A 24,959-nucleotide genomic window follows, 5' to 3' on the forward strand; every position below is an offset into this window, starting at 1 on the left:
TATATATATATATATACACACACACACATATATATACAATGCTGTAACTTAATGAGCTGTACTGCAAAGTCGGTTTGAACTGTAAGATCGGCGGTTTGAGCTCACCAGCTGCTCCTTGGAATCCCTATACAGGATCCCTAGGGGTCAGAACTGAGTCGATGGCACTTAACAATAACATATATATATACACACACACATACATATACATATTGACTGTGTGTGGTACTCCATCCTCATGAATGACTAGTATGTGTCAATGAATATATATATGGAGTACTGATGTGATCGATACTGTAGGAGAAGCACTGCAATGCCAGCAGTTCAACCCACCAGCTGCTCCTGGAAAACACTTTGCAAGGCTTCTGTGAGTCAGAGACAATTTCACAGCACTTCACAACTATGAAATAGATATAGATATAGATATAGATATAGATAGATAGACAGACAGACAGAGAGATAGTCCTGGTATGGCTTTGTGGGTTAATGTGCTGGACTGTAAGATTGGTTTGCACCACAAGGTCAGCAGCTTGAGCTCACCAGCTGCTCCTCAGGGACCCTATTCAGGTTTACTCTGAGTCAGAACTGCCTTCACTGCATCTAACAAGAATAATAACAACTCCTCCCTTGCTGATCTGGCTCCAGTCATGCCAGCTTTCTTTCCATTTCTTGAACATACAGGTTGGCCTCATGGCCTTTGCACTGGATGTTCCTTCTGCCTGCAGTGATCAGTGAGATGTCCCATGGCCATCTATTTTAAATTACAACCTTCCAACTCCTCACATTCCAACACCCCTCATTGGATTTTATTCATAGCTCTTCTCAGCTTCTATGCAGAAAATCTTTTTTGATTATTTTTCAGTTTGTCTCCCCCATCTCAGATTAGAACAATCTCCACATAAGACATTTTATCTTTTTTGTTCATTAATGTATACGAAGTACTTAGAAAAGTCCCTGGTACATTGTTGTTGTTAGGTGCTGTTGAGTTCGTTCTGACTCATAGTGACTTTATGCACAACAAAACAAAACACTGCCTGATCCTAACAATAGTTTTTAAGCTTGAGCCCATTGCTGCTGCCACTATGCCAATCCATCTTGTTAAGGGTCTTCCTGTTTTTCACTGACCCTCCACTTTACCTAGCATAATATGTTTCTCCAGCGACTGGGCCCTCCTGATAAATATCTCTGAAGTATGAAAGACTAAGTCTCACCATTCTGGTTTCTAAAGAGCACTCCAGCTGTACTTCCTCCAACACAGATCTGTTTGTTCTCATAGCAGTCCATGGTAGCTTCAATATTCTTCTCCAGCAGGACAATTTAAATGCATCAATTCTTCTACAGTCTTCCTTATCCATTGTCCAAATTTCACATGCATATGAGGCTATTGAAAATATCATGGCTTAGGTCAGGTGCACCTTGGATCTTGAACACTTTAAGGAGATCTTGTGCAGCAGGTTTGCCTAGTGCACTACATTGTTTGATTTCTTGACAGCTACTTCCATTGAGTGCTCATAGTAAACCCAAGCAAAATAATCTTTTGACAACTTCAATCTTTTTTCCATTCATCATGATGTTATTTATTGGTTCAGTGGTGAGAATTTTTGTTTTCTTTACACTGAGTGCAACCTATACCAAAGGTTGTGGTCTTTGATCTTCATCAGTAAGTATTTGAAGTCCTCTTTGCTTTCAGCAGGCAAGGTTGTATCATCTGCATATCAACGGTTGTTTATGAGTCTTCCTCCAATCCTGATACCATGTTCTTCTTCATATAATCCAGCTTCTCAGATTATTTGCTCAGCATAGAGATTGAGCAAACGTGGTAGAAGACTACAACCCTGGCACCCACCTTTCCTGGTTTTAAACCATTCGGTGTCCCCTTGTTCTATTCGAATGACTATTTCTTGGTGTATGTATAGGCACCTCATGAGCACAATTAAATGTTCTGGGATACATATATATCCAATGTATATGTTTCTCGCAATGTTTTCCATAGTGTGTCAGGATCCACAAAGTCAAAAGCTTTTGCACAGTCAGTAAAGTACATGTAAACATCTTTCTGGTATTCTCTGTTTTCAGCCAAGATCCATCTGACATCAACAATGATATCCATCATTCCACGCCTTGCTCTGCATTCAATTTGAACCTCTGGCACTTTTCCATCATTGAACAATTGCAGGCGTTGTTTTAGTTATCTGTAGCAAAATTTTACTTGCATATGATATTGATATTCAATGATTTCCACATTCTGTGGGGTCACTTCTCTTTGGCACCTAGAAGACTTGCTGATATTTGTCTGTTTTGTTCACTAAAGTATATGAAGTACCAGAAGAGTCCCTAGTACATAGAGAAGGCTCAATAAAAGTTAGCTGAATGGATGTAAAATTTAAGGATAGCAGACATTTGTATTCACAGAATTTTGTTTTCTGCTTGTGAACAGTTATGTGCATGTCATGACCCAGGTTAAGAAGACTAGTGAAAAAATTCCCATTGAACAGTTCTTCACATCACAAAAATGTTGATATTCCCGGTCTATGCATTTTTATCAAAATCTTTCAGTGTAGTTAGTTCATCTTTGTCCAGTGTGAAGAGGAATGGCAAACTGATTAAACTATGAACACTAAAATGTGAACAACGAATAGTCCTGTTAAAGGGCATTTAAAGGGGCAGCTTGTTCACTTGTTTACAACTATAAGAAGTAACATTAACAGACACCAGCCAGTGCAGACAACCCTAGGACTTAGTGCCCGTAGTTCTGGGTTTGAACTCAGTTCTGCCATTTACAATAGCTTTCACATTAAAAATTCTCCCCTCTCCATCTTTTTATTCCCCAATTTTTTTTGTTTCCATCTGAAAATCAGGAATAGTAATTCTTGTCCTATCTGCCTCAAGGATACAAAAATATAATTGATTAAGGAACTTCAGATTTGAAAGGGATTGAAGCAATCATCTGAGGGTTTTTTTGTTTTGTTTTTTGTTTGTTTTGCTTTTTAGATGATTATTTACAGTTTACAAATCACTTTAAATAAATACACTGTTTCATTTAATTCTCAGAACAACTATCTAAAATAGGGCAAGAACCAAATTCATTTCATTTCACAAGAAGAAAATTGGGGTTCAGAAAGGGGAAGTGACTTGTCTAAGACTCTGTGACATGTTAGCAGCAGAGCTTGGGTTCTTTGCTTGGTGGTTCTTTTGCTCTTCATAACTCTCCCTGTAGAACCAGATAGAAGCCCCTAGAACCAGACAAGCAGCTCTTGTGTGCATACCTCACTAACATCCAGAAAGCCCCATTCCCTAGTCAGATGGTTCTGGTAGTAGCTGTCCTTTGGGGTGGTGTGGAATTGTTACATAGAGAAGGGTGAGTAATAGGGCTTTTTACCCTAATGTGAGTTTGACAGGAAAGGAGCTTATTCACATATTCAGAGAATATAGCCAACCAATCATGTCATGTCCCTGCTTATAGTCCTTCAAAGGCTTCCTGCCTCCCTGAGAGTGCCTGATGTGCACTCTCAACAGCTGGGTTCAGCCTCAGACCACCTCTCCATGCCACACACATGCTCTGATTCCCCCTTCCTGAATCATGTTCCCTCTGCCTGGAACATCCTCCCCTACCAACTTCACCTCCCTGCCCCCATCCTCCCGCTCTTACACAAGTCTCAGCACATTGAATGGAATTCATCTGTCTTCCCAGCCTCCCCAGCTAGACCATGAACTGGAAAAGTTTGGGTCCATGGGTGATCCTCTGCCCTGGTGTCCAGTACACACGGTGGGTGACTGCCCCAGCCCAGCTCCCTCACAGACAGCTCTGCTTCACTCACCAACCAGACCAGGAGAGGGTTAAACAATCAAGTTGGCCCTGGATCAGCCTTGGCCCAGTGTTTAACTAGATGCTCAGCTCAGCTCTGGGACACAATCCATTTAGGTCTTTCCTAAAGCTATGACCTGGGCCCCTTACTGCCTTTTAGGCCCATTCCTTCCCTAGGCCCTGAGTCCAGAGCTGCCTGGAGGCTGGCGGCTGGGGAGGAGGAGGAATAAAGCTGGGGCTGGGGCTGGGGATGTGAAAAGCAAAAGAAGAGCTTGGTCCAAGCTCTGCCCTAGCTCGCTGAGCAGCGCTGGCTGAGTCCCTCCCATTCCTGCCTCGGTATCCCCATCTGTGCAGAGAATGCTCATCAAGGTGGTCCCAAGAGTCCCTCCTGATGGGGCTAGTCAAGACAAAGGGATCCTCAGACTCCAGAACCCCTAAGTTGGGAGGGACTTTCCATCTTAGAGACTATTAATTGCCCTGGAGTCAGTTGGGGTGGGTAAATCTTTAACTAGCTGGTCTGGGGCAGGCTGGAGCCTTTCCGGATGGATGACTGCCTGGGTTAGGGGTGGGGGTGGGGATGTAAAAGGTGTGCGGCCAGTCTGAATGGATTGGAGAAGGGGAGGGGGGTGCTGGGAAGGAAAGGAGAGGGCCTCAGGCGGAGCTGAGCGTGCAGGGCAGGACATGGAGGAGCGCGGGTCTCCCGACGGGTAAGAAGACCTCCAAGGAGGTTTGAGAGTCCCAGCAGGAAGGTGCTGGACGAAGGGATGGTAACTCGCATTGCTGCTACAGGGACCCGGCACGGAGTCTCGAGCAGGGACCAGAAGGGCCGGAAACGCCCATTCAGGTGGTGCTCAGGTGGGTGTAGGTTGGCGGGGAACCTCCCCCACCCCTTCGCCCCGCACGCCCAGTCAAGAACCTCTAAAGACCTCAGTACGGACTATCTGTCCGCCAACCGGCCCCTAGGGTGCGTCCCATGAGCGCGGCCGAGCTGCGTCGAGGGGAACAGAGTGCCCTGCACTGCTCTGGGATCCGGACCTTGCAGGTGAGAACACCCCCCCCCCAAAAAAAAAACAAATATTACCCCTAGGATACCCCTACCAGTCCCCAGACATTGTTGCTCCAGGCCCCGCCCCTCCAGTGCCCCGCCCCTTCTCCTTTCCCACCCCCCCGCCCTCCCTCTAGGTGAGCCCCCCGGGCGGGGGCCCAGACGTGGCGTTCCGCTTCGGGGCTGTGCTGGACGGGGCGCGCACGCAGGAGGAAGTGTTCCGGGCGTGCGGCGTGAGGCGTCTAGGCGAGCTGGCGCTGCGCGGGTGAGTGGGGGCGGTCGGCGCACCTCGAGCTGTGGGCCCTCCCCCAATCACCCACCAACGGCCCACTCACTCTTCTGTCAACCCGCAGCTTCTCCTGCACGGTCTTCACCTTTGGTCAGACCGGCTCCGGCAAGACCTACACCCTGACCGGACCCCCTCCCCAGGTGGGTTGACCCAAGCAGATGTGTGAAGGGGTGACCCGGGAACAGGGACCAATGGGCTGGAAGGTCTGTGAGACATAGGGGTAGTGCAGACTCTCAGAGTGAGAGGGGTTTAGACTGAATCAAATCAGCCCCCATTTATTTAGAGACTAGGAAAGGAGGACCAGAGAAGTGGTGGGACTTCCTCCAGTGGAGTCAACAAAACCCGAGTTCAAATAGTGGCCCCTTTGCTTGCTAGCTCTCGATTTCCTTGTCTGTACAATGGAACTAATAGAATCTACTGTGAGAATCAGATGAGCTGGAGTCAGGCACAGTGCCTGAAATAGTAAGTGTTCAACCAAAGGCTACTCTTGCCTCAGTTTCAGCTCTTTTTGCCCCCAGGGGGAGGGAGTGCCTGTACCCCAGGGCCTGGCTGGTATCATGCAGAGGACCTTTGCCTGGCTGATAGACCGCATCCAGCACCTGGGGACCCCTGTTACCCTCCGTGCCTCTTACCTGGAAATCTACAATGAGCAGGTATGTAGTGAGGTGGCCGAAGCCAGTGTGAGAAAGGGGCGGGGTTGGGAGTGGATGGTCCATGGTCTCAGAGAGGGGCCTTTCCTCACCCTCCAACTGGTCACTTCCCAGGTTCAGGACTTGCTGAGTTTGGGGTCTCCCAGGCCCCTCGCTGTTCGTTGGAACAAGACCCGGGGCTTCTATGTGGAGCAGCTGCGTGTGGTGGAGTTTGAGAGTTTAGAAGCGCTGATGGAACTCCTGCAAATGGGTGTGTGCTACTTCAGGGTAACTTTGGGGTGCAGAGGAGGTCATTTCTCAAATGTTCACTGAGTGTGGACTTGAGGCCCTAGCTTGGAGATTGGATTTGGAGATGACTTATGGGGGGAAAGGACCAGCCAGCAATAATTTCAACGAGGTAGTCTTCCACGCTCCTTTGGAGCCCTAACCTTTGCCCAAAGCCTCTGCCTCAGTTACCCACATTCTTGTTCACATTATCTCCCCATCTCAAGTCTCTTCCCTTTCAATCCATTTTCCATGCAGCAAGCCATGCCCCTCCACTGGTCCATAAACGTGCCTGGCTCCCATTACCTTTAGGATGAAGGTTAGACTTCTAAGCCTGGGTGTACAAAGCCCTTCCTCTTCAGATGCATTCATTGATTGATCAAATATTTATTGATAACCTGTTGCATGGCAGGCATTGGAGACATTGAGACTTTCTGTTCTGGCCCAGGCACTGTGTTCTGCCTCCTGTCTGGATCATTCTGCCTCAGCCTCTCATCTTCCCTCCACACAAAAACAGGAGAGACGTTTACAAAAAGTGAATCTGTTGTAATTCTTCTGCTTAGTTCACCCCATTCTCCTCTCTTTTCTCTGTGCTTAGGCTAGACCCAACATCCCTTCACTTCTTGAACCAACACCACTTTGCGGCCTCTGGGCCTTTGCCCAGACTGTTCCCTCTATCAGGATGCCATTGCTACTTTTCCTTCATTGATGACCGCCTGCCGTTCCTTGCTAGGTCCAGTACCTGATGTTTTCCCCTTCAGGTCTCAGCCGTCGAAGGAGCTCAGCGCACACCCTGAACCAGGCCTCCAGTCGAAGCCATGCCCTGTTCACAGTCTATATCAGCCACCTAACTGTGAGTGGCTCCGGCTTGGGGAAGAAGCTAACCCAGGTTTCCCCAGCAAGGGCCACCTCTAGATATCTAAATGTACTTAGGCTTGCATGGGAGGTCATGGTGGGAATCCTTGGCCTTGTCATCTTAGGACTCGGATGGGGTCAGCTCCTCCCAACCAAGACCCACTAAGCCCTGATTCTCCAGGCCCAGCAGATGCCTCCTGTGGAGCCTGGGGAGCCCCCTGGTGGTGGGAAACTGTGCTTTGTGGACCTGGCTGGCAGTGAAAAGGTGGCAGTCACAGGATCCCGTGGGACCCTGATGCTGGAGGCCAACAGCATCAACCGAAGCCTGCTGGCCCTTGGTGAGACCAATTTCCTGAGGTAGTTGTCTGCACCTGACCCATAGCTGTCCACACTGGGGGACTGGAGGAGTTGGAGTGCATATTGTTGAGTGCTGTCTAGTGGGTTCTGACTCATAGCGACCATTTGTAGATTTCCAAGGAGTGGCTAGTGGGTTTGAACCACTGGCCTTGCAATTAGTGGTACAGTGCTTACCTTACAGTGCCACACCAGGACTTGGTTGTAGTGCATGGAGGGTGTTAAGGAACTGTGATCCAGACACCAGAGGCCTCATTTTGGCCCCAGCCCTGCTATTGACTCTTTTTCATCACCCCTTTCAGAACTTTGTCTGTTTTTCTATATAGATCTCTAAAATTCCCTTCTAGTTTGGGAGGTAGGAACATTCCCTTCTGAGTTTGAGTCCTCAGAGCCATTCAGCCTATCCCTGGTACAGTTGGGAAGCTGAAACCCAGCGAGGGAAGGGAATTGACCTGTCCCCTTCCCCTACCACCAGTTTATGGGATTTTGTGACTCATAAGAGTGAAGGGAGTTCTTGGTGGTTTTCTGTGACTTACATGGAGAGCTGTGAAGGAATCTTCTCTTCACTCAATCCATTTGTTAGATATCTCTGGAGTTGCTGCTGCCGGCCAGGCATTGGGGCATCAAGAGAAGTCACAGAGTGGTGGCAGAGACCCACTTATGATGACACATGTGGAAGGAGTGGGCTTTTAGAGTGATACAGGCCTGGGTGACAGTCCCAGCTCTACAGCATGCCAGCTGATGGCCTCAGAGAAGCCATATAACCTTTCTGGTCCTTGCTTTCTCTGCTCAGGTCACTGCATCTCCCTGCTGCTGGACCCCCATCGGAAACAGAGCCACATTCCCTTCCGGGATAGCAAGCTCACCAAACTGTTGGCAGACTCACTGGGGGGACGCGGGGTCACTCTAATGGTACCCAAGGGGACCTGGCAGGGAGGACTGGAGCCTGAGGGAGGCCCTTCCAAAGAGGATTATTAAGGAGCAGCCCTTGCAGGTAGCCTGCGTGTCCCCCTCAGCCCAGTGCCTTCCTGAGACGCTCAACACCCTGCGGTATGCTAACCGAGCCCAGCGAGTTACCACTCGGCCGCAGGTTCCCAAGGTGAATGAAGAAGGGACAGGCAAGAGGGCTTATCCAGAACCAGGACACAGTTGGAGCTTGAGTTGAAGCATCATAGTTGACTTCTGGGAGTGGACCAGGGTTGGCATTAGGGTTGTGGTCTTAGAGATAATGCCATGGGTGGGTAAGGTGAGCCAGAGTTCACATCAGGTCATTGTCAGGTTAGAACCGGCCTAAGTTGGGGTCTGGTTTGAAGTATGATTAAAGGGTCTAATCAGGATCCCCGTTGGTATCATGGTTAACTCTAAGTTGAGTTGATGTCTAATGGCGGTGGTGGTTGTATGCTGTTGAGTCAGTTCTGACTCATAGCGACCCTGCATAGGGTTTCCACAGCTGTGAATCTTTACAGGAGCAGAAAGCCTCATCTTTCTCCCACTGATGTCTGATTTGAGGTCTTATTTGGAGTTATATAATCTAAACCAAGGTTGGCACAGAATTGAGTTTGGGACTGAACTTGATATAATTAGGAAAGGACGCCCTCTCTGGTGGATGCAGTCTTGTGTCTGGATGCAGGGCCAGGGAGTGCAGTGTGGGCTGGAGTCACTAGATGGCCACACCTGGAAGCCCTGGTGTTATGCATCTCCTGTGCAGCCATAGATGGCACCTAGGGGCCTCTGTCTCCACAGAGCCCTGCAGCAAAGCAGCCCCAGCGTCTGGAGACTGAGGTGCTGCCGCTCCAGAAAGAGAGCCATCACCTACGGACGCAGCTGGACCAAGGAGATTTCAAAGGTCAGACCTTCCCAGGGATGGGGCTGGGATGTGGCAGGGTCTGGGGCTCCTGGTGGATCCAGCCACCTCCCCTTCCCTGTAGCCTCCAGGCTCAGTGAGACTCGGGGGGCCTGGGCCCAGCGGAACCTCGAAGGGATACTACAGGAATTCATGCTGGAAAATGAAAGACTCAGGTAGGACCCAGCCCATGGCCAGGGGGCCCAGGGTCCCTCCCCTCGCTGCTGGTCTGCTTCTGCCAAGCTGCCTTCCGCCATCCCGTCCTTAGCTGTGTACCCCACCTGCTCGCCTCCTGTCACCCCTCCTCAGGAAAGAGAAGCAGCAGCTACAGAATCGCTGGGATCTGGCACGGGATGAGCAGCATGTCCTGGCTCAGCAGGTCCACGAGCTGGAGAGGTGAACCCTGCTGCCAGCTGTGAGGTAGACCCCAGGGTGAAAGACAGGCAGGAAAGGGGTTGTTTCATGAAATGGTTCCGAGTCTGGCCTCCGGAATCAGGCCAAACCAAACCAGACCCACTGCCACTGAGTCAACTCTGACTGATAATGACCCTGCATTCACACTGGGTTTCAGAAGCTATAAATCTTGACAGGAGCAGGCAGTCTCGTCTTTCTCCCTTCGTGCAGCTGATGGGTTTGAACTGCTGATCTTGTGGTTCAGACCAACCTTTTGGTTCAGTGCTGAATCCCCCGGTGCCACACCTACTAGCTGTGTGATATTATTGAGTGAGGTATTTAATCTCTCAATGCCTCCTTTCTGTCTTCTGTAAAATGGGGATACCAGTAGTTAGGGTCCTTTTAAAGACTGAATGGAGTGAATTCATATGGAAAGCACATAGTCAGTGCACACACGTTTGTTACATCAAGTGGGACTTGGCAGACAGTCTGGGTGCAGGCCTGTGGGCTGCAGGCACAGATCACATCGTTCCTTCCAGGCGCCTTCTCTCTGCTTGCTACCTTCACCAGCCAGGCCCAGGCCCAGCCCACCCATGTCCCTGCTTGATGCTGCCAGCTGCTCCCTGCCATGTGAGTCTCACTGCCTGGCCTTCAGGGCAAGGAGCAGGCCATCACAGGAGCCTCTGACACACCTTCTCATAGGCACTGCCCCCCCTCTGCGTCTGGCCCGCCTGCCACCTCTGTCCCCTGTGTCGAGCACCTCTGGCCCACTGGGCCTGCCCACGGAGGGAACTCCACCTGCCTCAGGTAGGAAAAGTCAAGGTGAGAGATGAGGGAAGGCTGGAAGAGTGGGGAGCAAGGGGGTCACAATTCAGGAGGCTCCAAAAGCTCCCGGATTTCAGGTCCCCGGCTGAGTCACAGAGAGGGAGCACGGGCTTTGGCCTCCCTTGGCCCGGAGCTTAGATAAACTGCTTGTCTCCCTTCTCTTTCCCTCCTTTCTCTGCCTTTCACATATTCACACATTAACCTACTCATTTATTCATTCACTCACTTAATCTCTCCCTTAGCTCCTTGCCTTGGGCCTGCCCCATCTCTGGATATTGAGAATTCAAAGATAAACCAGACATGGACCCTGCTCTCAAGGGGTTCCCAGTCTCAAGAGGGGGCATTTTTCTGCACACAACAAAAAAGAACCAAGACCCCACCCTCATATGCCAACCTGACCCTTTTTCGCCCTGTGGGGCAGGGGGATCCTGTTGTAGATGGCACCAGGGGGTGGGGTAAGGTCATCCAGGGTGATCTGGTCTCTTCTGCAGATGTTTGTCCCTGAGGCCCCATCCAGCGTGCCCCTGTCTGCCCGACCCCCACCCTGCGTACCACCATGCAGCTCTGCCTCCACCAAGTGCCCCAGAGAGAGGTGGGCCCAGCCCTGGGGAGGTGGGGTGGTGGCCTGGGGAGCTTGAAGTCTCACCCCCAACTCCACCTGCCTCAGGTCCAGGACTCACAGTGACTGGACTCAGACCCGAGACCTGGCAGAGATACTGACCAAGGAAGAGGTGGTCCCCTCTGCACCCCCACTGCCCCTGGGGCCCTCAAACTCATCACCAGTGCTGAAAGGTGAAGGAGGGAGAGAGGGAGGGGCCCCTTGACGGCTCTGTGACCTTGGACCAGAGCCCACCCTCTCCAACACTGCAGCTCATAGTCTTCCCATCTCTGAAGTGGGTTGGGTGTTGAGAAGTGAGTTCTAAGATCCCTTCCAGTTCCTGAAGTCAGAATTCTCTTACTGAGGCCAGCTGTGTACCCAACTGTGCTGGAGCCCATGGTGTGTGGAGGGGTGGAGGAGGTCCCCGCCTGAGACTCCTCCAGAGCATGGAGGATCCCAGAGGGCCTGGGGGGAACCCTCAGGAATACAGGCCTCAACTCTAACTGTGCTCCTTAGGTGCAGCTGGGGTCCCGAGCTTGGCAAGGAGACTGGAGGCCCTAAGAGACCAGATCGGCAGCTCCCTGCGACGGGGCCGGAGTCAACCACGCCCCAGTGAGGGTACACTGAGCCCTGGCCAAGTCCTCCCTCCCTGTTGAATGCAAAGTAGAGACCCAGGAGACTTCTGTGTGACCTGGAGCCAGGCTCTGCACCCCTGGACTCAATATCCCCATCTGTAAAATGGGAGCACACCTGCTGTTCCACCCTGAAGCTGGGCTGGACAGAAGACAGTTCCCACAAGCTGGGAGCGAGGCTGGGGGCACTACTTGGTGGAGCAAAGGGAACATTGCCCCAGACCACAGGAAATAAGGCAGACAGCAGGTAATGAAATAAATGAATAAAGAGAGGCTTCCCCTCCAAGTCTGGTTGGTCCTGTCTTCTGGGCTAGTCAGTTTCCCCATGGAGGAAATTCAAGAGATAAGCTTCTAGGGAGAGTCTGAGCCCTTTTCATATAGCACATGAGTTTTAATTGAGCTGGCTGCTGGCAAGGCTTAGGGGAATACATTGGTGCTTATCCCCACAAAGGAGGCCTGAGGGAACCTGAGTTGGCATTAAGCTGAGGCAGGTGGTAGATCGAGGGGCTAGCTCCTGTGCCAGCTGCATGTGCCATGGTGGATAGAGCCCAGGATGCCTGTGTTTTGTTACCACAGACCTCTGGGATGCTAGGCAAGTCCTGTGCCCTCTCTGTACCAATTCCTAGTTTCCACATGATTAATTGAGGGACAAAGCTCCCTGTCTCATTGAACTCTAGTGAGAGTCAGGGATGTGTGGAATATTATGAATCCCAGCTAAGTATAAGGTGCACTGGGCTGCTAACCAGAAGGTCAGCAGATCAAACCCACCAGCCGCTCCAAGTGAGAAAGATGTGGCAGTCTGCTTGTGTAAAGATTTGCAGTCTTGAAACCCTCTGGACGTTCTACTCTGTCCAATAGGTTGGCTACACATCTGAATCAATGGCAGTAGGTTTGCCCTAAGTACCTAATAGAAGACGGTGGTCTACATTCTGGCGAAGTCCAGATGTGGCCTGAGAAATTGCTGGTAGGAGTGGAAGGATCTCATTACAGAAAGAGGCTGAGTCTAACCTGAGTCTCCCCTTAGATAGTTAGAGAACATGAGACCAGGAGATAAACGTGGTTTATCCCTTTGTTCATTTGTTCCATCATCCAACATGCTTCACTGGCAACAGCTGAAGGCCAACCTGGAAGATGACAAACCCCCGACAACAAACCAGGTCACTTTGCCCAGGCAGCTCATAGACTTGGGGGGGGGGGGGGACAGACACACACATTCACAACCACAATTTATGCATGGATGGGGAGCTTGGATGACTAGAGGCACAGAAGTGTGGTCGTAGTTTGACATAGAGTCGGTTCCGACTCATAGTGACCCTACATAAAGTTTCTGAGGTTGTAAATATTTATGGAAGCAGAAAGACTCATCTTTCTCCAGAGGAGCAGAAGGTAGATTCCAACTGCTGACCTTTTGGTTAGCAGCCCAACAAATAACCACTACACTACCAGGGTGTGGCGCTGTGGGTTAATGCGCCAGACTACAAAGCCATTTGAACTGCAAGGTCGGTGGTTCAAGCTCACCAGCTGCTCCTTGGAAACCCTATACAGGGTCGCTATGGGTTGAAACTGATTCAATGGCACTTAACAACAACAACCAGGGCACCTTGGAGGTACAGAGGAAGGCTACTTTAATTAGACGCAGTGGAGGGTGTGAGACTTAAGGTTTTGTGCCAACCTGGTGGTTTAGCAGCTAAGATGTAGTTACCACCTCCAGGATGAGACCTAACAGGATGCAATCACCCCTTGACTAATGGAAAGTGACCCGCCCTGATCTGATGTGATTATCCTCTCTGCTGTAAATCCTTACTTCCAGGATGTTAATGAGGCCAAATGGCATTTGCAGGATTAGGCTGTATTTTGAGTTGCTCTCTTTTGAGATATAAAACAAGAAAGACGTGAGCAGAGAGAGAAGGACCTAGTATCACTAACATAAAAGAGCTGGGAGTGGAATGTGTCCTTTGGGCCTGGGGTCCTGCACTGTGAAGCTTCTAGATCCAGGGAAAGACTGATACCAAGACACATGGAGATCTTAGAGGAATGCTGGGCCCACAGATGCAGAAAGGAAACCACCTTTCTCCAAAGCTATCACTCTGAATTCAGACTTCCAGCCTCTCAAACGGTGAGTGAATCGTTTCATTTGTTCAAGTCCTCCGCATATTGTTAGTGTCAGTGAGTCATTTCCACTCATAATGACCACCGAGTCCTGTGCCATCCGCACAATTGCTGCTATGCTTGAGCCCATTACTGCTGCCACAGTGCCAATCCATTTCATTTGGCGGGGGGCGGGGGTCTCCCTGATTTTCACTGAGCCTCCACTTGACCAAGCATGATGTCCTTCTCCAGGGACTGGTCCATCCTGAGAAAATGTCCGAAGTATGAGAGACAAAGTCATCTTTGCTTCTAAGGAAAATTCTGGTTGTACTACTTTCAACACAGATTTGTTTGTTCTTCTGGCAGTCCATTGTTCTTGTTGTTAGGTACCATCAAATCAGTACCGACTCATAGTGACCCTATGCACAACAGAACAAAACACTGCCCGGTCCTGGGCCAACCTCACAATCACCTGAGCCTATTGTTGCTACCCCTATGCCAATCCATCTCTTTGCCAACCCTCCATTTACCAAGAATGATGTCTAGCTCCAGGAATTTGTCCCTACTGATAACATGTTAGAAGTATGAGACACAAGTCTGGCCATCCTGGCTTCCAGGGAGCCTTCTGTCTGTGCTTCTTCCAGAACAGATTAGTTTGTTCTTTTGGCAGTCCTTGGTACTTTTAATAGTCTCCTCCAACACCATCAGTCAAATGCATCAATTCTTCTCAGTCTCCCTGATTCGTTGTTCAACTTTCATATGTATATGAGGCTATTGAAAATACCATGACTTGGGTCAGGTGCACCTTAGTCCTCAAGCTGACATCTTTGCTCTTCAACAACAAAAGGTCTTGTGCAGCAGATTTGCCCAATGCAATACATCATTTGATTTCTTGACTGCTGTTTCCATGAGTGTTGATGGTTGATCCAAGAAGAAGGAAGTCCTTGACAACTTCAATCTTTTCTCCATTTATCTTGAAGTTATTTACTGACCCAGTGGTGAGAATTTTTGTTTTCTTTACATTGAGTTGCAACACATACCAAGGGCTGTGGTCTTTGATCTTCATCAGTAAGTATTTTAAGTCCTTTTTACGTTAACAAGCAAGGCCATTTCATCTGCATATCATAGGTTGTTAGTGAGTCTTCTTCCAATCTTGATGCTACATTCTTCTTCATATAATCCAGAGTCTCTGATTATTTGCTCAGCACAGAGATTGAATAAATGTGGTGTAATAATATAACCCTGGCGCACACCTTTCCTGATTTTAAACCATTCAGTGTCCCCTTGTTCTTGGTTTATGTACAGGCTCCTCATGAGCACAATTAAGTGTTCTGGGATACTCTTTCTCCACAATGTTGTCCATAGTTTGTCGTGATCCCCAAGTCAAAAGCTTTTGCATAATCAGTAAAGCACAGACAAACATCTTTCTGGTATTTTCTGCTTTCAACCAGAGAGCATCTGACGTGTGCAATGATATCCCTCGTTTTATGTCCTTGTCAGAATCTGGCGTGATCCTCTGGCAGTTCCCTGACAATGTACTGTTGCAGCCACTTAAAAATCATCTTGAGTGAAATTTTATTTGCATATGATATTAATAATACTGTCCCATGATCTCTACATTCCATTCAGTCACCTCTCTTTGGAATAGGTACAAATACAGATCTCTTCCAATTAGTTGGCCAGTAGCTGCCTTCCAAATTTCTTGGCATAGATGAGTGAGTGTTCTAGTGATGCATCGGTTATTTGAAAGATTTTAATTTGGATTCCATCAATTCCCAGAACGTTGTTTTTTTTCCAATGCTTTCAGTGCACCTTGGACTTCCTCCTTCAGTATCATTGGCTCTTGATCACATGCTACCTCTTGAGATGGTTGAACATCAACCTTTTCTTTTTGGTACAGTGGCTCTGTGTATCTTTTTTTTCCCATCGTCTTTTGATACTTTCTGCATCATTCAATATTTTGCACAAAGAATTCTTCAGTATTGCAATGAGAGGCTTGAATTTTTTCCTCAGTTCTTTCAGCTTGAGGAATGCTGAGTATGTTCTTCCCATTTGTTTTCTATTCCAGATTTTTGCACATTTCATTATAATATTTGACTTTTTCTTCTCGAGCTGCCCTTAGAGTCTGTTCAGCTCTTTCATCTCTTCATTTCCTCCATTTGCTTTAGCATCTCTGTTGGAAAACAAATGTAAGAATCTCTTCTGATATTAAATTTGGTCTTTTCTTTCTTCTTTATTTTTTAAATGAACTTTAGCTTTCTTCCTGTATGATGTTCTTCATGTCATCCCACAACTCTTCTGGCTTTCTATCATTAGTGTCTAATGCATCAAATCTGTTCTTGAGATGATCCCTAAATTCAGGCGGGATATATTCAAGGTCATATTTTGACTCTCATGGACTTGCTTTAATTTTCTTCAGTTTCAACTTGAACTTGCATATGAGCAATTGATGGTCTGTTCCATAGTCTGTCCCTGCCCTTATTTCGACTGATGCTATGGAGCTTTTCCACTGTCTCTTTCCACAGATGTAGTCAGTATGATTTCTGTGTATGCCATCTGGTGAGGCCTGTGTGTATAGTCATTTTTTATGTTGCTTACAAAAGGTATTTGCAATGAAGAAGTCATTGGTCTTGCGAAATTCTAGCATGCAATCCCCAGCATCATTTCTATCACCAAGACCATATTTTCCAACTACTGATTCTTCTTTTTTCCCAACCATTGCATTCCATCACCAGTACATCTTGATTGCTTGTTTGATCCATATCAGACTGAAGAAGTTTGCAGAATTTTTCAATTTCATCTTCACTGGCTTTAGTGGTTAGTGCGTAAATTTGAATAATGGTGTTAACTAGTCTTCTTGTAGGCGTATCGATATTATCCTGTCATAGACAGTGTTGTACTTCAAGATAGATCTTGAAATGTTCTTTTTAATGATGAATGTGATGCCATTCCTCTTTGATTTGTCAGGATAGTAATAGTAAACCATATGACTGTCAGATTCAAAATGGCCAATATCAATCCATCTCAGCTAATCCATTCCATTTCTTTCTTTCTTTCTTTTTTAAGGTTTTTATTGTGGATTGAGTGAAAGTTTACAGGGCACATCATCAGTTTCACATGGAACCATTCATATGACTTGTTTCATTACATTGATTACAATCCCCTCCATACATCATCAGTTAACAGTGTTTCTCTCTATCCTCTTTGGCTTTTCTCCTTTTTTGGGGGGGTGGGGGGGACTGCCTTTTTGGAATTTACAGTCTCGGCTTTTAGGGAAGGTTTTTACATTTATCTGTGGATATCCAGGGCTCATGTATGCAATTACTAACAAGCATAACTGAATAATCAGATGAGGGACAGTTTGCTATGTCTGCTAGGTGGCTAAACATTCCATTTCATTTTTGACAACTTCCAATTTTCCTAGGCTCATACTTCATACATTCCATGTTCCAATTATTAATGGATGTTTACAACTGTTTCTCCTCATTTTCAGTTGTGCCCCATCAGCCGATGGAGGTCTTGAAAGCTTGACTCCATTCGTGTTATCATGGTCAGCTCTCCTTTGAGGAGGCAGCTCTTCCCCAGTGGTATTTGGAGTGCCTTCCAACCTGAGGGGCTCATCTTCCAGCACTGTATCTGATAATAGTCTGGTGTTCTTCATCATGTTACAGTATTCTGGTGTTTGCTGGCAGTGTTTCACTGCTTTTCTTAAGGTTTCAGTGGCTAATAATTCAGAAGTAGTCTGCCTTTCCTTGTTCTGAGTATGTCTCAATCTGGAAGCTCAGCTGAAACCTGTCCACCCTAGTTGACCCTGCCAGTAATCAAAACACCTGTGGCACAGCTTCCAGCATCACAGCAACATGCAAGCCACCCCAGTATGACAAACTGTCAAGACGAGCGGTGGACTCACTTGTATTTCTATTATAGCCATAGTAGATAACTAAGACAGAGGGGTCAGGAAAGTTTGCATAATGAAACTGTGTTAAGGGCCTTCATCATTTAAGGCCCAAGGGATGAGCAGCAGCTAGCCCAGAGGAGGAGGGGGTGTTCTGGGGACAAAAATCTAGAGCTAAATTAAGGAGTGAGAGGTGTCCAGTGGCCAAGCCTTAGGCAGGAGAGTTGAGACTCCGGAGGTTGCCAAGGACAACAAGGTTGCAGGCCACGTAGGAGTTTGGGCTTGTCCCAAGGGCAAAGACAAGCCATGGAAAGACCTTGGGGAGTCACTGAGTTAGCTTTATATCTGGATCCAGACCAATTGTAGGAGGTGACCTGATTGGCGAGGGTGATATCTGGAACCCAGGGTCTAGTAAAGAGGCCACCATAGAGAAGAGAGGAGACTCTGCCAGTGATCCCTGAGCCAGTCCCTGGGTTGAGAATCTCCTGAGGCCTGGGGCCAGACCTCATACAAGGCCCTGGGTTCAGGCTCAGCTTCAGACAGGCAGCCTTCCCTCTAAGCTTGGGGAACACTAGGAGCAGGCTGAAACCAGATAGCACACCAGAAAGCAGCCAAGACTTTGCCAGGAACCTGAGGATGCTGGGGGTAGATCATGGCCATCCTCTGGTCCAGCTGCTCAGACCTCCCCTCAGGCCTGACCTGTTCTCCGCCTCCTCCTCCCCAGTGAACGTCCAAGCAAGATAAGACCCAGCACTCTTTTACGCACACGTTTGGAAAGTAACGCTGGAATATCCCTTAATGTTATCTCTGTACTGTGTGCTGAGCTTCTCTAGACCTCTCCCAGTGCCGGTTCTGACTCTCAAGTCTGTTCCCCAAAGCTGGGGCTGCTGGACTCAGGACATTGAGAGCCAGCCTCGCTACTGGGCACTAGGGGCATTCAACAAAGAGTGACTGAAGGCCAGCGTCCATGTGGCAAAGCCCAAGTATGTAGGGCAGCAACCAGGTGCCCCAGGCTGCCGCCCAAATTCAAATCCCAGCTGCTTCACTTCTCCCAGAGTGATCCTGGATAAGTGGCTTCATCACTCTGTCAGTCTATCTGCAAGTGGACACAATAATAGTGACCCTTCACAGGCTGTCCTGGGATTAAACCTACAGAGATGTAAAGAGTACAGCCCGAGGCTTCACCTATCACAGGCTATTCCGTCAAAACCAACAATTAGCCAACATGACAGCTTGGTAGAATTGACACTCTGGACTCAGAATGCATATGCATTCATTCAACAAATCTTGGAGAAGTCATTTTGGACCAGCATTGACCAAAGCATGAAAATCCTCTCACAGAACACAGACAATAAAGCAAGAAAATGGGCAAAATGTGGGGTGTCAGATGATGATAGATGCAAAATACAGGAGGAGGCAACTGTCAGGTTGGGGGGTGCAGTTCCTTATGTGAGGGGCAGTCAGGGAAGACCTGAAGATCTGAAGAAGATGAGAAGGGTGAAACTGATGAGAGTCAGAAAGTCACTCTCCTGAAATTGGTCATTGGACGCCCTGTTAGCTTAGGTGGTCCGGCAGGTGTATATACCTGGCTTCCTCTCGGCTCCCCAGAGCCCCAGCCCCTGTCTCTGAATTGTGTCTCTGCTTGTTGGAGGGTGTTCAGCCTCAGGAAGGGGAGGCCCTTGGCACTGAGCGTGAGAGCTTTCCCTAGCTGCCCTGGAGCTAGGGACAATTCCTTCTCCCACTGAAGCCAACCATGATTTTCCAGTTTTCGAGTTCCAGCTTGGGCTCTAGCTCAGCAAAAATTCCACTTCATATTCAAGACTCAAGGGGACAGACCCCCCACTACCCCCACCTCTGGACTGCTGGTGTGATGCTGTAGGATCAGCACTGGACTGTGAAGCACAAGGCCAGCAGTTTAAACCTACCAGTTGCTCCTCAGCAACCCTGCACAGGGTCATTATGAATCGGAACTGACTCAACGGCTCTTAACAACAACAACCCCCATCTCTGAGCCCTGGTGTGGTGCTGTAGGATGAGTCAGAACTAACTCGATGGCACACAATTATAACAACCTCTATGTCTTAAGCCATCACATAAATCCCTCTCTTAACCAGCAGTCTCACTCTGCAGCTGCCGCTGGTCTTCAGAAATTCCCCAGTGCGCCAGATAACACGCAAGACTCTCAGAACCCAATAAGTATTACTGGAAATGGCAATTCTAGAATCCTGAAAACATAGGCTTTCCCCAGAATGCTGGAACTTGGGGCAGTTCTCTGGACCCCTGAGATATGTTAGGAATTCTTCAGAACTGTCAAACTTAGAAGAAACTCCAGGTTCTGGCAACACTCCAGGTAGGCCAGCCTCACGTCTAGGCTTGGGGAACACTAGGAGTAGGGTGATACCAGATAACAAGCCAGGTGCCACAGAACTTAAAGATTGGGATCAGCGCTCAGAAATCCTGAAGCACTATAGGAATTTCCCAGAATTCCAGATCTTTGAAGCAGCAGGGATTCAAGGTCATCCACAGGTTGTAGAATTCTGACAGATGGACAGAATGAGTTAAATGTCTGGAACTCTAGTTATGTTCTTCAGATCCTTGGGAACCCAATTCTTAGACAATGCACGGTGGGGCAACGTGGCTGCAAGGGCTTGCTTTGGACAACAGGAGCTTCAGGAAGAGCTTGTCTGTTGATATTTTTTTAAAAGCCTGTGAGGCCTCATCTGGGGAACCAGCTTCCAGATGATCCTGAGAGTTGGAATCATCAGATTTTGTGAAAATCTTCTTGCCCAGCACACCACCAGTCTCTACTTCAGTCAGCTTTCTCGCAGCAACCCCAGGTTTCTCTCACTTAGTGTCTGTCTTTCCTCTGCCTAATGACACATTTGGCCCAACTTTATGCTTACCCAATTTCATATTCAACTTGTGATTTTCAACCCTTTTGAGAGAGAATCCTGTGTCCTTTTAGAAGATGTGATAGTTAAGGTTTTGTTTCCACTTGTTTGGACCTGGATTCTCAGCGGTTTAGCAGTTAAGATAGAGTAACCCCCCAATGATAGGGTCTAATATGATATAATCAGCCCCATGATGTGATGTAATGTGATCAGCCCTGATCTGATGTAATGATCCTCTGTGTTATAAATCCTCACTGCTGTGATGTGAATGAGGCCAGATGTGATCTACAGGATTAGGTTGTGTTTTGAGTCAGTCTCCTTTGAGATATCAAAGAGATTAAACAGGCAAGCAGGGCTCAGAGGGTCTTACTACCACCAAGAAAGAAGAGGCAGGAGAGGACTGCATCCTTTGGACCTGGGCTCCCTTCACTGTGAAGTTCCTGGATCCATGGGAAGATTGATGCCAAAATACATAGAGATCTTCAAGGAATGCTGGGCCTACGGATGGATGCTGAAAGGATTCAAGGACTTTTCTCCAGAGCTAGTGCTCTGAATTCAGACTTCTAGCTTCCTAATTGTGAGAAAATATGTTTCTTTGTTAAAGCCATCTGCTTGTGATATTTTTTGTTACAGGAGCACTAGATAACAAAAGCAGATTATTCCTACCCCCCCACCCCGACCCCCCGCCAATTTCTATCTTCTTAATCTCCTTCCAAGGACTCTCCCTCCTTTTAAGCTAACAAGTATTGTGCACTGGGACTGGGGCTATGAATCAAGGAGCAGCAGGTCCTGAAATTTACAGTTGGGCTGGTATTTTGGTTCAGGACTGGAGTCAGGAGACCTGGGTTCTAAGCCTGGCTCTACCATACACCTAAGTGTGTGAGCCAGACATGTTCTTTGGGAATCACTGGCCTCTTTCTACAAGGAGACCTTTGAAAATTGGGCAGGGCTATCTTCCTTCATTAAGTTGGCTCTGGACAGAAGGTTTCCCAGCCACTAATTACATATTAACTAAGTCCGTACTTGAAGGCCAGGACTGTTCTACTGATCATAAGGGGCACTGGCGTGGCCATGAGCCACCATTCTGTTTTTAAGGAGCTTCCAGTCATGTGGGGGGAAAAGCAAGTAAAGCAACAATTACTATGGAATGGAACAAATAATAACAACTAGCAAATGTTTTGTGTGTTTGCCAAGCACTGTTGCCAACATTTGCGATACATTAAATCACTCATTTCTCACAACGATTCTCATAATATTGTCTTCCTTATGCAGTGAGGCAAGCAAGGCTCAGAAAGCTGTCCAAGATCACACAGACAGGAGGTGACAGAAACAGGATTTGTATTTAGGTGGTTTGGCTCCTGAGTCTGTCCCTCCACCATTGTGTGAAGTGCCATCAGTAGAACCACAGAAGAGGACCAGACAGAGGAGTATCTACTATGCTGTCCCTGGAGAAATCAGGCCCCACCACCAAAGCTGAGCAAAACCTGAACAGGGAAAGCTTGCCAAACTCTCCCCGCCCCCACCCCCATGAACCTTCCCCACTCCAGAGACAAAGGAATTCTTTACAACTACCCAGGAAACAAGACTCAGTGTAGCCTGAGCTAGAATCAAGATCATTGTAAGTAGAGCCCCCACCTCTGTGTGGTGGAGGGAGCACCCAGTGAGGAGGCTGGGGCACCTCTCCAAGCTGGTCTCCAGACCCAGCCATGCCTGGGACTTGCTAGGTAACCCCTTGGGCCTTGGTCTGCCCCACTTTCTAGCACTGGGACTCTGAGGCAGTTATTTTACTCCTCTGAGCCTTAGTTTCCTCCTCTGTGAAAGGGCTCTGTTGGGTTTACCCATGAAGAACAACAAGAGCTACTAGGGGATGATGTAAAGATAAAACGGGTGAATCCATACAAACTGTTTAAAACAGTTAGGCATGCAGTTGTTGGTGGTGTGATGTGCTGTGGAGTCGCTTCTGATTCATAGCAACCCTGTACAAGGTTTCTGAGGCTGTAAATCTTTATGGGAGCAGAAAGCCTCATCTTTCTCCCACAGAACAGCTGGTAGTTTCTAACTTCAGTTCAAAGCCTGGTTAGTAACCACTACGCTACCAGAGCTCCTTAGCTCCCTCCCAGTCTACCCAGAAATCTGCAGGCAAACCAGGCTGCATTTCCAGAAGTTCTCTGCTGCCCTCTGGTGGACAGAAGACCTCACACCTTCTCAAATTCCTTGAAAGATGCCCAGAGTAATTCCTGAGTATAGGCAGGGGTTTATTACTCAGTAAGCAAGGTTCTTGTTCTTGTTAAGTGTCACTGAGTTGAGTCTGACTCATGGCGACTCTGTATATGGTTTCCAAGGAGTGGCTAGTGGGTTTGAACTTCCAACCTCATGGTTAGCAGTCCAGTGCTTGTACTACAGCGCCACAGCAAAGTAGGCCCAGTTTATTTACTAATTGTCTCACTACAGATTAGTAAACAGACACAAGTAAGCCTGTGTCCCTGTCAGGGACTGTCAATTTAAAATGAGGATTCGATTCTGTAGGAAAGTGCTGTGGGGTCGCTATAGCGAGAAGCAGAATCTTTGATGTGGTAAAAATGTAAAATTGCTCACTGCAGATTAGTAAATAAGCTCATGTTTACCGTGTTTATTGTGCAATCTGACACTGTGTGTATAGAGCCCTTAGCTGGTGGTGCCACGGGTCCCTCAGGCATACAGCCAGGAGCATATACATCAATGTCCCCCAAACTTCCTGTCAGCCCTGTACCCTCATCTGGAGCTCTTGGTGAGGAAACAGAGAACAGAGGCCAGGGAAGAAACAACTCTCCCCCTGCCCCTGGTCATCCAGCAAGTCAGTAGGACTGGGACTGGCACTCAAGTCTCTGGCTAGTCTAGAATTAGGGGACCAAGTAGCAAAGCCTACACATAGGGGGCAGTTAGAATAGTCCCTTTTACGTTGCTCGTCATGGAGACCTGGATGCCAACCACCTCCAGCTTCCCCAGGAGGCATCCCTGAAAAGATAGGCTGTGGTCTCAAGTTTCAGGGAGCTGGGCAAGGAAAAACATTTTGGGTGAGGCCCACAGACAGATACCTCTGCCATTCCTTCCCCTGTTCCCCATCTTTGACCAGACCCTCTGCTTTGAGTACTTGACGTCTCTGCCAGCCCAGCCACCAGGTTCTATTACCCCTCCCTGTCCTTCTTTCTGGAAAACATCTGAGGGAGTTGTTTTCCTGAGACTCCGACTTCTACTTCTGGAACAGTCTCTCCAGATTACACATTTGACTGGCTGCCTGCCAGTGCACTGTGCTCTCAGGGTAAAGAGCAAACCCCATGGCCTCATAACAAAGTCCAACTGCTAGACGCTAGCCACCTCTCCAGCCTTACTTTTGACCCTCACTTTGCACCCCAAGCTCCTGCCATATTGACTTTTCTTCCATTCCAAATGCCTCTATGTGTTTCTATCTCTTCGTCTTCCAACTCTAAGCCTTTCCATTGTGTTTCCCACTACCATGTAATGTCTGCTCTGGCAAGGTCCAACCACATACACATCCATGGTCCTATAAAGTGATCATTGTTGCTGTTAAGTGCTGTCAAGACTGTTCCAACTCAAAGCAACCCCATATAGAATTTCCAAGGAGCAGCTGGTGAATTTGAACTGCCAACCTTGTAGTTCAAACTGACCTTGAGGTCGAGTGCTTATTCTATAGGGCCACACCAAAAGCAATAGTAGAGTTCTGAAATCCCTATCCACGAACAGAATATAATAGACGTAACTAGATGTACGAAGCAAACACAATGCATCTCTTTTATCCAAAGCATATAATGGTTGCTGTTGCTGTTCTTAGGTGCCATAGAGTTGGTACCAACTCATACTGACTCCAGGCACAACGGAACTGCCCAGTCCTGCACCAACCTCACAATCGCTACGATTGTAACCATTGCCATTGCCACTGTGCAAATGCATCTCATTGGGGGTCTTTCTCTTTTTCTCCAACCCTTCACTTTACCAAATATGGCATCCTTCTCCAGAGATTGGTTCCTCCTGATGATATGTGTGAAACATGAGAGACGAAGTCTGGCCATCCTGACTTCCAAGGAGCATTTGGCTATACTTCTTCCAACACAGATCTGTTGGTTATTCTGGCAGCCCATGGTACTTTCAATATTCTCCTCTAACACCATAATTTAAATGCATCAATTCTTCTACGGTCTCCCTTATTCACTGTCCAACTTTCACATGCGTAAGATGTTACTGAAAATACCATGGTTTGGGTCAGGCATACCTTAGTCCTCAAATTGACATCTTTGGTCTTGAACAATTTAAAGAGGTCTGGTGCAGCAGATTTGCCTAACATAATGGTACAGTACATATATAACCTATAATACAAGGGAGCTTTTAAAGGTTTGTGGGGAAAATGGAATTAAAAGATAATGGATGGAACAAACAAGATGGCAGATGGGGTCAAAGTGCAGTGAGGAGCTCCATCAGCAACAACACAGAATACCGGACCAAGCAGGCTCAGGGGATGGTCCCAGAACTCTGAACCACTT

The 24,959-nt window shown here is 47.9% G+C and overlaps 1 protein-coding gene across 1 annotated transcript; it reads left to right on the forward strand.

Annotated features, from left to right (window-relative positions):
* Positions 1 to 4,483: 4,483 nt before the first annotated feature.
* Positions 4,484 to 11,574, forward strand: KIF12 (kinesin family member 12). The gene is made up of 19 exons (XM_006865728.1): positions 4,484 to 4,509; positions 4,592 to 4,657; positions 4,766 to 4,844; positions 4,985 to 5,112; positions 5,201 to 5,276; positions 5,655 to 5,789; positions 5,901 to 6,036; positions 6,812 to 6,903; positions 7,087 to 7,243; positions 8,053 to 8,171; positions 8,254 to 8,358; positions 9,003 to 9,105; positions 9,188 to 9,278; positions 9,412 to 9,498; positions 10,035 to 10,125; positions 10,198 to 10,302; positions 10,812 to 10,912; positions 10,994 to 11,112; positions 11,435 to 11,574. Exons 1-19 carry the CDS (start codon positions 4,484 to 4,486, stop codon positions 11,572 to 11,574), a joined length of 1,956 nt encoding a protein of 651 aa, XP_006865790.1.
* Positions 11,575 to 24,959: the final 13,385 nt, after the last annotated feature.

Source organism: Chrysochloris asiatica, unplaced genomic scaffold (genome assembly GCF_000296735.1).
Source record: "Chrysochloris asiatica unplaced genomic scaffold, ChrAsi1.0 scaffold00081, whole genome shotgun sequence".
In the NCBI taxonomy this organism is placed as follows: Eukaryota; Metazoa; Chordata; class Mammalia; order Afrosoricida; family Chrysochloridae; genus Chrysochloris; species Chrysochloris asiatica.

Bases quoted from the DNA above. Each gene is read 5' to 3' on its own strand.
- KIF12 (XM_006865728.1), top strand. From the start codon at position 4,484: ATGGAGGAGCGCGGGTCTCCCGACGG. The intron at 4,658-4,765 runs GTGGGTGTAGGT...ACCGGCCCCTAG, and splicing joins CCCATTCAGGTGGTGCTCAG to GGTGCGTCCCATGAGCGCGG. The intron at 5,277-5,654 runs GTGGGTTGACCC...TTTTGCCCCCAG, and splicing joins TGACCGGACCCCCTCCCCAG to GGGGAGGGAGTGCCTGTACC.